At 38.9% G+C, this 11,334-nt stretch overlaps 2 protein-coding genes across 2 annotated transcripts; both read left to right on the forward strand.

Moving 5' to 3' along the window:
* Nucleotides 1-1,563: 1,563 nt before the first annotated feature.
* On the forward strand, nt 1,564-3,249 carry LOC126408009 (ribonuclease P protein subunit p25-like protein). Its single transcript, XM_050073356.1, has one exon. It carries the CDS (start codon nt 1,959-1,961, stop codon nt 2,640-2,642), a length of 684 nt encoding a protein of 227 aa, XP_049929313.1. The 5' UTR covers nt 1,564-1,958; the 3' UTR covers nt 2,643-3,249.
* Nucleotides 3,250-3,882: 633 nt separating this feature from the next.
* On the forward strand, nt 3,883-8,385 carry LOC126408427 (cytochrome c oxidase subunit 5A, mitochondrial-like). Its single transcript, XM_050073969.1, has 5 exons — nt 3,883-4,042; nt 4,923-5,039; nt 7,521-7,642; nt 7,758-7,875; nt 7,969-8,385. Exons 1-4 carry the CDS (start codon nt 3,970-3,972, stop codon nt 7,869-7,871), a joined length of 426 nt encoding a protein of 141 aa, XP_049929926.1. The 5' UTR covers nt 3,883-3,969; the 3' UTR covers nt 7,872-7,875; nt 7,969-8,385.
* Nucleotides 8,386-11,334: the final 2,949 nt, after the last annotated feature.

Raw genomic sequence — 11,334 nt, forward strand, 5'->3', positions numbered from 1 at the left:
TTCCCAGACACTACATTAAACCAGCAAATAAATGAGAGTTAGAAGACTTTCAATAAATGATTGATAAAAATTACATAAGACAGAATCACAGACATGAAAAGAGTTAAGCTCCCGCACTAAGTGAGGATATCTCTTCTTTCTATTAGCTACTGCAATAATATTAGATGAATGAAACTTGTTTGTTGTGTCATGCACCTGTAAAAACTTTTTTGCCTTATATCTTAATCTACAGTCTGGTGTCATTTAAATCTGTGCGTACTGTAAACACATATTTTGTACTTTTTTTTATAACCTCACTTTTTCAAAAATAAAGATTTTCAATATTTGCTAATTTTGTTCAACAGATCAAATGTTTTTTTCTTTTGCTTGTTACGCAGATTTCCCACAACTCAAAGGTCCACTGTGTTATCTGTGTAATACCTGAGTTTTACCACAAGATGGAAGTGTAACCAATAACAGCTACTAAGAGCTTTTTCATCGCTCACACAAAGTCAGTACAACCCTATAATTGTTATGTTATAACAGCTATAATTCTAAATGTCTGGAAGTTCAGACTGTTACAGATGTTTGAATTAATTGTGAGCACACTCGAAAAAGCGCTAACATAAAGAGGAAATTGAGAGTTTTGGTGGCACATGCTGTGACTCCTTTGAACCACAGCTGTTATCCAGATATTTTACTTATATTCTCATGTTGGGAATAAACTCTTTGATGGACAGTTAACGTGCATTTAGCTGATATTGTTGGCCAGTATTCTCCTGAGAACCAATTGTATTTGCTCTGAGCTACATTAACACCTCAGAGAACCACATTGTTGTGTTGATTGTTCAAGTCAGTGAATATTACGGGGTGCACGCCATCCTGTGAGGCAGAAATGCACCATTTTAACAGTATACTGGTTCCATATGAGCCCCACAGCTGCCTCCTGACCTCCTCCCATGACTCTGCTCATCTAAAGAAAGCCTCCAGGAAAACACCTCTGTTTGCATCTGAATCCTTCCTTACAAGTTGTGGTTTTATGCAAGTCTAGCAAAAATAAATAAATAAATAAATAAAAAGCAGCAGCAGCTCCAAGGTATGATTGTCCTCGTAAATGTCATTGACTTAAAAGAGGCACAAACAAGGTAGCAAGCATTTTCTGGGTCAGCCCAGCAGGCGATGGACTGAAGGGAGGAGAACTGTGAAGTTGCTGTAATAGCCCAAAGGAAGACATTTCTCAAGGACCATATGGCTCTCTGATGATAGCGCAGAGAGAAAGTTGTCTTGAAAACCATGATATGTTGCCATAACTGTCATATTATGTCTAAATATCTTTACCCCAGTGAGGCTGTACTTTGGTGCAATATCTGCAAAAAGGCACATTAAGAATGTCCACAATCTGAACCAATTCAGTTAAAACAAAGGGTCGTTTCAACTGCACGCCTTGTTAAATCTCATTAACTCATGCTAATTCATCCATATAATTCAAGCATCCACATGGACAAATAAAAATCTCTGAGCCCTGTAGGGTTTAACAAAAGCTTCCCTCCAAAACCAACAAACTAGAATGTGACAGACGCTATTAAATGTTGCATGTGCCTTTAAGAGCACTATGTCCCACTCTACATGTCTCTCTCTGAGCCTCATATGTGTTTGTTGGCATCAGCTGTCCTCAGTGCTGAATAGAGCAAGGACATCTTTTCCTTCACGTCAATGGGATTAGAGGAAGAAACACCCTCTTCACACTGCTGGCTGTCATCTCAGTGCTCAGAAGACAAAATGGAAATGCAGTATGAGCAGAGGACAGGAGGAGGATCGGGATAAGTCACAAGTTTGGACTACAAGACTGATCACTTTTTACTTTCTTATACTAAATGACCAAGAAATTTGTTTCCAATCTCAAGGGAGGTATGCAAATAATCTGAGGCTGCAGGCTCAGAAACAGCATCCTGCACCTTTACTTCACTGCTGTCTAAACAATGGGTGAACCCAGGGGTCAGACGAAGGGTTCAAATGCTGGAAGCAGCCCTGTATTGGAACCGCAGTCTGCTTCGTTCAACCCTGATGTCCCATCTTCATCTTTGTCTCCAAAACTTGCCCAGAGCAACTTCAGGAGAGTCAGTCGCACAGAGGACAGCAGCCCCTATCCGATCCCTGGCCTAGCACCAGACATCCTGCACATGCGAGTGAAAGAAGGAAGCAAGATCCGCAATTTGCTACGGTTTGCAACAGCTCGCATGCAAGGGGATGGGAAAGACAGCAATGAGACATCACTGAGACAAGTGGTCTTCACTGGCTCAGGTAGAGGAGTCACAAAGACCATCACCTGTGTGGAGATTCTGAAACGTAAAGTGGGGGAGCTCCACCAGGTGTCCAAGCTCTACTACAAGACAGTGAATGAGGTCTGGGAGAGTTCACAACAAGGAGAACCAGGTGTAACCGTGCAGAGGACAGTCCCTGCCATCTGTATCCTGCTCTCTAAAGACCCTCTGGATCCACAGGAGCCTGGATACCAACCCCCCGAAACCCTGAGTGTTCCCACAGAGGACGCAGAGAGACGCAGAGCTCTGCTCAGGCCAGCTCACAGTCCCTCCTCACAGCACACAGCCAAGAGAGTCTGTCTGGATGACTGGAGTGTGTGTTCTCCATGGACGTCTCCATGAAAGTCTGACATATGTCAAAAAAATCAGAAAATGAACATTTTAGGTGGATCTGAAGGTTATTTTGGCATGTCTTTTAAGCAGCATCAAGTTTACTTAAAGTATGAAATACCTCTGAATTTTAACTTTTATATTTTAATGTTTACGTAAGGTATTCCACCACTAAAGTAAACAACTGCCTCTGCCTCCGACGGACAAAAGACATTCTCTTAATTCATAATCTGCCTGTACTGTAGCAATAAATATGCATGATGAAATCTAAATGTCTTTTTCAAAACTTTGTTATAACAAGTAATGTATGTGTTTGAATTATGATTAGCAGCAATATGGTCACATTATAGTAGTTACATAAAATATATACAGTATATCAAAGCTTATTCTGATGCAAAAGGTCAACAAAGTACTGCAAAAGCACACAAAGTTGGCAACAGTCATTATGAATATAAAAGTCAAGGTTTGCATCAAGTGTTTTTATTCTGTTTTCTACTTTTGGATTGAAATTATGTACATTGTCATGAATCATATGAATTTTTTTGTTAAGGATTTATTTTCATAATGATGATGTCCCTTTGTACAGATGTAGCATCACTGGAATAAATAAACTATGCATTTCAACTTTGATGTTTGGGGCTGTGCTGGAGAGTTTATATGCACATGACCACCTGTATACTGTCAGCAGTCGGTTAATTTTGATCCAGGTCAGTTAGTTAACCTTTGTGGGTTACAATCTCTAAAACATGTCACGCAGACCCTATTTTTCTGTGTTATAGCAAAATATAATAGCATCTAAGACCATAAGCATTGGGACTATTTCATTAGCATCCTCTCATTCTCACAATATAGCCTATATACAACCCTTATCAAAAAAATCTGTTACTGCTTTAGGGACTGGTGTGTGTGGTTTCTTTGGAGTCACATGTGAAGGAAGTACAGCAGTTTAATACAAAGGGCAATTCAAAGTAATTTTATAATGTTATTAAGTAGGTCTCACAGGATGCTGGCATCTTATAAATCTTTGACAGCATTCTACTAAAATATATCCCATGATTACTGATTTTTTCTGTGAGAATAATAATGTATATATAAACTTTTTATTCCAGTTTCCACTGAGAGCAATTTTCCTTAAAATCAAGACATAAAAAAGCTCGACTCTTCATCGTAATATTTCTAGGTCAGAGCAGAGCCAGTAGGTCAACCATACAGACTAAATACAAATAACTGCAGTTTGCACATGCGCAGTGCGGAGTAGCATACGTGACGGACTGAGCAAGTTTAGCGGTAGCTTCCTCCTGTCTAAGCTCACCGGTTCGTCTCTCTGGCTGTCCGCATCATGTTCAGAGCCGCCGTCCGACTGTCGGTCTCCGGTGTCCGGAGTTTAACCCGCAGGCAACCTGGGTGCCAAGGTATTTCTTCATTCAGCTATCACCTCTGGGTGTTATTGTGAAATTTGGTCGCTCGTGAAACTGTCAGGGCGAAGTTCTAACGGAAATCATGTGTGGCTGACCGCATTGAGCTAGATAGCTAGTTAGCAGGTATTAGCTTAGCCGGTGTGTCTGTTATAGGTCTGTTTTAAATACACGCCGCGCCGTTTAATGTGTCAGTGGTCAGTCAAATTGTGTAGACTTAAGCGTGTTGCTGCCATTAACCATGTCACCTGAGTGTGTGCTGCTCTAAAAATGTCCCGGTGTACAGCCCGGTGGTGTCTGTGTCCTTGCCATGACCCAGTGCGAAGGCTCAATCTAGGGCCTGTAACGTTAGCTTTGCTGCTGATGCTAGTTGCTAACGTGCTAACTAGGTTAGTTGACTTTAACTGTATTTAGCTAACTAGTTTATTGTGTTCTTGACATATGGTATTAATTTGGTACAAGCTATAACAATCAGGGAACACACGTTACTCTGGCAGTGTGATATCTTGTCAAAAACCATGCTACATTATGTTCATCTATAAGTGAGATTAAATCAGGTGGATGTAGATAAGACTATTAAAATAAACGTTTACTAAGTGCACATCTTCTCAAATATATCAATAAAAAGCTATACAAATAGAAATGATCTGTTAATTTGTCACAGTGTGCTCAGGCTAGTGGGTGCAATATAGGTCATGTCAGGATGTGGGCAGTGATCCAGCTGCATTGCATTACTAGACAGACAGCATTCGTCCTCAACTCACTTCACTCAGTGTAGACACCCTTGACTGTACTTCCTCTTCACTAGGTGTCACTGAATGTGCTTCATTTTATGGATGATATGTTGATCAACTAAAGAATTGTTTTCATTGTGCAGCTGTTTTGGCCTCAAGGTGTTACTCACATGGAAAGCAAGAGACAGACGAGGAGTTTGACGCCCGCTGGGTCACCTACTTTAACAAGCCAGACATTGACGCATGGGAGCTGAGGAAAGGTACGTGTATGGATGACATTGACACTGACAGTGAAACTGAGTCACTAACATTAATGGCATTGTGAAACTCAGAACTGAGACTAAATATGTAGTGTCCAACAGTTACTGTAGGAGGTATGAGGAAGGTGTTTTTCAGTTTAGTTAGTCAAAGCTAATGTTTAGCGATAATACAATATTTACCACGAGTCAATAGTTGGTGTCAACTTGTAAAGATCTGGACTGATTGAAGATTTGTTGCAAATCTGTGAGGATAAGTGCTTTGACTATTAGATCTACAGCATTAATGTTAGTGCATTACTGTGATGAAATGGTCTGACTTATTTTTAAGTCTTTTTTATTACCAAAAACCAACATTCACAGCACACTCTACTGTAATTAGATGACTAAAGTGTCTGAGATTACTTCAGTTTCAGAACAGATACCGGAGCAATACACTTTCAGCACCCTATTTTAAGGACACGTCTTTCTACAAAACCAGCTTCCTCACTTACAAAAGAACTTGGCAAATAGCCCTTTTTACACAGAGATCACACAATAGCACCACTATGAAGTCCCTTCATTATGCTGCCTTTGCTTTTTTTTTTACACTGAACCAAACAAATGTGGCATTATGCTGCTCCAGTGTGTAATTTTTGATAGCATGCTCCTGTTCCAAAAGCAAAAGAGGCGTGTCGGGTGTGACGTTTAATACAACCGCGTCAACCTGTAGTGTGACATATAACCTACGTGTCTGCAGCACTTTCTCAACAGACCAATGGCATAACTTGGCAGTAACAATCATTTACCATCCCTGTGTGGCGCTCCTGGACCTCACTGTCTCCCCAGTGTGTAGACATTTTCCACTGCTGTTCTTCTTCTTTGAATTAGCTGCTAACTGTTGATTGCTGCTTTTATAGCTCAAGGCAGTTGGTTGCACACATAACATATCATCAAATTGTCACACCCATCCAGTCCTGCTGGCTGTACGTTTACACAGATGTAAATTCGGTGGTGTTACTACCTTTGCAGCTGCCTTAAAGACGAGGCAACTCTTTCCCCCATCGTGTAATTGTACCTTTTATAAAGAACGGCATGGCAGGATGATGACGTGACAATCCTACATTGAACAGGCAGTGTAAAAGTGCTAATGTTAAATATTAAGAAAGTAGTTGTACAAGAACTTTGCTTAAATATTCTACAAATGGGAAACCAAATCTGAAACTCTGATAAAAGAATTAAAAAAAAACAGTGCCAGTTTGAGTGAGCGTTCAATGTCAGCTTTAGGAACCCAACAGTTTTTAGTGCTTGATGTTACAGACATGCTACCAGAAGGCCATAGTTTATAACTCTTTCAGTTGATGGGTTTGTACCATTCATTTTCTGTGTGAAAAATGTAATTCGATAAAATGAATGACACCGACGGTTTTCCTTACTATTAAAATCCTGTCACAGATAATTATAAGCAGCTGTGTTGTGTTGCAGTGTCTGATAAGCCCTCAGACACATTAATCTCTCACTAACCCGTGACTTCCTGGATCATATTTCATCACGTACGTGGTACCTGAAGCATTGCACATTCTTTTAATGCAGGGCTATATTTGGTCTGAAGAGAAAAAAAGCACAGCGGAAGAAAGTTTTTGAGTGGCAGGAAAGAACGTGGACTAGGGAAAGACTCATTATCAGGTGAGAAGTGATAAGACCAGAAACTCACAGAAATGGCTCCTTCTCAGTGGCTGAACGTTACATTCAAATATATACAGGAAGCAAGGAAGTAGTGTTGCACTTATGGTTGGTTTATAATTTAAACTATAAAATGTTATTACTCAACTTGTATATTAGAAAAACATCTAAGGATATGGTAGTTGCTTTTTCATATTTTGTATTGTTAACAAATCTCATGGAAAGACCAAAACCAGCCATATGTTTTTTTCTCAGTACTTCCTGACTCTCATACCTTGTATTTGGCTCACAGCCCCAAGCACATCGGCTCCTACTGAAGATGTAAACCTCTTAAAAGCAAGTCACAAATATGCAGTTTCATTGTTAGAATAAGCTCAGCAACTTCCTCAGACAGCTGGACACTGTAGCTTTTTGCAAACATTACTCAAGTGCATAGTGCATTTATTGGGGACTGTTACTATCCATGGATTAATACGCTTTACACACGTGCACCGGTGAGTATTTTTGGCTCAGGCATGGTGTGTGTGGGATCAACTCAAAATAAACTACAGTAACCGTGTTAATCGTGATAAAGGAGCATGTCACCCAGTAACGGTGTGGCTAATTTATGGAGATACAAGTGATCAGATCACACAGAAAATGATTTTAAGTGGGATCAGTTCATTAATAGTTTTGGTCTTTTCATGGGATTTATTAAAATAGAGGAATATAGAATATTGCCAGCCTTTTCCTTGTAAGCAACAGACAAGATTAAATAACTGTGACTTACAGTAACTGTTTTTGTCTCTTCTCTAATTTAAAAGATGTGCTTCCTTCTTTCAGGGATGAACACGTTGATCGGTTATGATCTGGTACCAGAGCCAAAGATTCTCGAGGCAGCACTGAGAGCCTGTCGGAGGTTAAACGACTTGGCCAGCGCTATCCGAATTTTGGAAGCTGTAAAGGTGAGAGGTGGGAGAGAGCTGGGTAATAATTTGGGGAATGTTCCCAACCAGCATCTTTGCCGTTGGTAGCTGCAAGTTAATGATTAATTGGTGTTACCGTTTGGTATTTCCTCAGGACAAATCCGGCCCTCATAAAGAGATCTACCCGTATCTGATCCAAGAGCTGCGGCCAACATTAGATGAGCTCGGCATCTCTACACCTGAAGAGCTCGGCATTGACAAAGTGTAGACAAGTAGGTGTTAAAATTCTCCTGTCAGTTGTTTTGTTTTCACCATGTATGTCATAAGATGTCAATCTAACAGAAGTTTCATTTGCTCTGTTTCAGATCCAATAACGGTGGATATCCTCAGTACACAGAACTCATGTACTTTACTGTTTGCCTCATATAATACGTGTGATATTTAATTTGGCCTTTATTAAGTTCTTTTGCTTGTAAAATATTGATGAACCTAATAAAGGAAAATGTGTCTTTGAGCGTCGCAAGTACTTTTGGGATTTTTGAAATAGTTTGAGTGCTGACTCAATTCAATACCAGTTGCTTCAATAGAGAGCAGAGCGCCACTTCATGGTTCATGTTGACTTGGTGTGTCTGGATTTTCTTGTGAGAGTCACATTTTGCCACCAGGGAGCAGCGTTTTCACATGAATGTAAAAATCATTCTACTGTATCAATCTATATTTCATCTGTTTTTCATTTCAGGGAAAATTTTATGCTTGTAAAATAAACTTGTTCAAATGGCAAATGGTGTAATAATGTTATTATCAACACATGACTGGAATATTGACCATAATGGGTTTTTATACAAAGATTGGGACAGTGTATACAGTATTAGTCCATGGTCTGTTGAGAATTTAAAAGACAGTGGGTTAGTTATGTTAGATGGATAATAGATTATTTTAATTTTAGTTATGCTTATTAACACCATGGACGCTACCTTTTATTGGGATTAGCAAAATGTACCTCCTAGGTGTATTAGTAGAAGTGTTTAGTGGGGCTGTGTCAAACTTAATTGTAGTTGTACCATTTTGAAATGTGCACACTTATTCAGTTGTATTCTCTTTAAAACAAAAGATGTACTTAATAGTAAGATATTTGATATAAAGTGAACTGAGTTTTGTCAATACCTCATTTCATAATCTCACATTTCACCCAGGCTATGCTACAACTAACCAGACTATCAGGGAATCATAACATCTCACTCCTTGTGTTTCACTCTACACCATACATTTTTTGTTTGTGTTACAGCTATAACTGCTTTACCATTAAATAGCTGACGTGTGTAGGTACTTTTTGTCACATTTTGAATGCACTGGCTTACAAGACCTCCAAGATACAGGTAGAAATGTCCAAAATAATACAGTCATTGACTGCTAGAGCAGTGGTGCCCAACTGGTCCAGCCATGGGGTCCAGATTTCTCGTTAGTCATTAGTTCAAGGTCCACAAAGTTTAATATATCCAGTGTTATACTTGTGTTTGGCCATGTCATTGAGCTAGTTTGCTGTCTCTGTGAAGTAGCTGTTTATTTACTCACTCTAAAACAGCACTGTAAAATAAAAGCTCTGTGCTGGAAATTCACTGTACTTACACATTAAGTGTGTGCTTTACAAACTTGACACATTTGAGAGTCACTTGTGGTCCATTCAGAATGGACCCACGATCCACCAGTTGGGAACCACTGTCCTAGAGTGTGTGAACAAGTTATGTTCTTAATTAAAGTAAAGAGTCTGCTCAACAATCTCAAAGGAAGACATTTTGAGATTAATGAAAAAATGAATTGAATCCCTCATTTTGCTCATATTCTGTTTTCAGTAAGGTCAGATCATCAGCATCTGCCTTTGGCCTGTGGTCAAGCAAATGTTAAAAGAGACCTCAAGTATTTCTCTTGTTTGAGCTCCAAGAAACCAACTAGAATGAAGTTGAAGTATCTGCAACACATCTTTTCATTAATGCCACTACGAATATCCTCCTGAGACCCTGTGTCCTCATGTAAGGACATCACATTTTGGCTTTGTTGCACCATATAGTTCATTCTGCTTAATTTAGACCTGTTGTCCTTGTTAGTGGACATTTTTTGTGCTGGTGGTAGTGAGAGCACAATATGTTACTCCATGAAAGAACAAGATGGCAGCCATCTCTGCCAAGTCAGTCTGCAGCTGATCCTGACACAAAAGTGGAGAAGCTACAAAACCGGATCACATTTTATGGTTGAGACGTGTTTATGTTTAATGTTTGTAGTTTGATATTGCATATTGCATACTGACCAATTAAGTACTTGGCAGTGGACGTTGGGACTTTATTATTGCAGCATTTCACACAGGTCAATTAGGTGTTACAGACTGCTCCTACAGACAAAGCTTGGAGACATTCCTAGCTTGGACTATGGAGCAAGGAAAAATCATACAGAGTTACAAATGAACGAATGACAGTTTAGTTTTTGCACAGCTGTGTTCAGGCATTGAAATAAACAGTTTTAGATTTGAGCAGTGACCTCTAACCCATAGAGTTGCAACACAATGTTGCATTGTTTGTTAGTTTGTTTTTGTACAGCAATGTTCAGGCATCGGAATTGACAGTTTTATATTTTATTACACACTTGTGGCAATTACAAATAAACCCAATGTCCCTGTGTGAGGACATAATTTAGTTCAAAAACGACTTTCTGTTTTAAGACAATGCTCAGTTTTTCATACTTAAAAGATCCTCCTGATCCCAAATAGCGAGGAGAAATTATAAATGCATAGTAAAAAAAAAAAAGCTTGGGTCTCAGGAGAATATAGGAATTAAAGATGGTCCTTTTGGGGGGGGGGGGGGGACTCAAAATATTAGATCTGCAGTACCTAAAACAGATCTGCCCACCTCTGCTACACACTTTATGCTCAGAGGGAATACAAGGAATTTGCTATGATGCATTGGTGTTATCAGCACTAAACAGTAGGAGAAGATATAAACAAGTACGACAGACAATCAAGAACATAAAATTAGAACAGGAAAAAATGCAGAACAATTAGAAAAATACTATGTGCAATTAAAAAAAGAAAAAAATAGAAATGTGTGCAGTATTTTTGGAGTTAGATCTTCAAAACACTATCAGATGTCTTTTGAATGAAAATCCACCCAGATCCTTTGATGGCCATCTTTGGCATAGCAGGAGAGAAAAATAAGAATCTTTTGGGATCTAAACTTGAAATGATGAAATTAAATTAATTAATTAATTAATCCTTCTCCACTGGAAGAACCCTCGACCACCAAGCTGGACTCAGTGGTTGAGAGAAGTGATGCAACATCTCAAACTTGAGAGACTCACATTAAATGGCTCTTCTGATAAATTTACGAGAATTTGGAATCCATTCTTGGAATATATATAAGCCAGATATATTTAAAAAAAAAAACAACAAAACACTTTCTTGATAACTCCGCATGAATTAAGTCATATTTAATTAAATTATTTATATATATTTTTTTACATCTTGTAGCCAATCACAACAGGATGGACCCTGATAAGGCCTCCATCTTCTGCAACTGCCTGTTTTTTTTAAAGGTTCTGTGCATATCTAGTTATCTGAGTTATCTGTATATGTGTACATGTGCATATGGTTACCTTTTTTTCTTTTTCCATTTATAATGCTGTGCAGCAGTCTAATTTTGTTTAAAAACCTTTAAAAATAAGTTTAAATATGTCCAGTATATGTG

The sequence above is a fragment of the Epinephelus moara genome, chromosome 20 (assembly GCF_006386435.1).
Source record: "Epinephelus moara isolate mb chromosome 20, YSFRI_EMoa_1.0, whole genome shotgun sequence".
NCBI lineage: Eukaryota > Metazoa > Chordata > Actinopteri > Perciformes > Serranidae > Epinephelus > Epinephelus moara.

Excerpts from the sequence above, each read along its gene's own strand:
- LOC126408009 (XM_050073356.1), top strand. The coding sequence starts at position 1,959 with ATGGGTGAACCCAGGGGTCAGACGAAGGGTTCAAATGCTGGAAGCAGC.
- LOC126408427 (XM_050073969.1), top strand. The coding sequence starts at position 3,970 with ATGTTCAGAGCCGCCGTCCGACTGTCGGTCTCCGGTGTCCGGAGTTTA. Across the intron at positions 4,043-4,922 it reads CAGGCAACCTGGGTGCCAAG|CTGTTTTGGCCTCAAGGTGT; the intron begins GTATTTCTTCAT and ends TTCATTGTGCAG. Across the intron at positions 5,040-7,520 it reads CGCATGGGAGCTGAGGAAAG|GGATGAACACGTTGATCGGT; the intron begins GTACGTGTATGG and ends TCCTTCTTTCAG.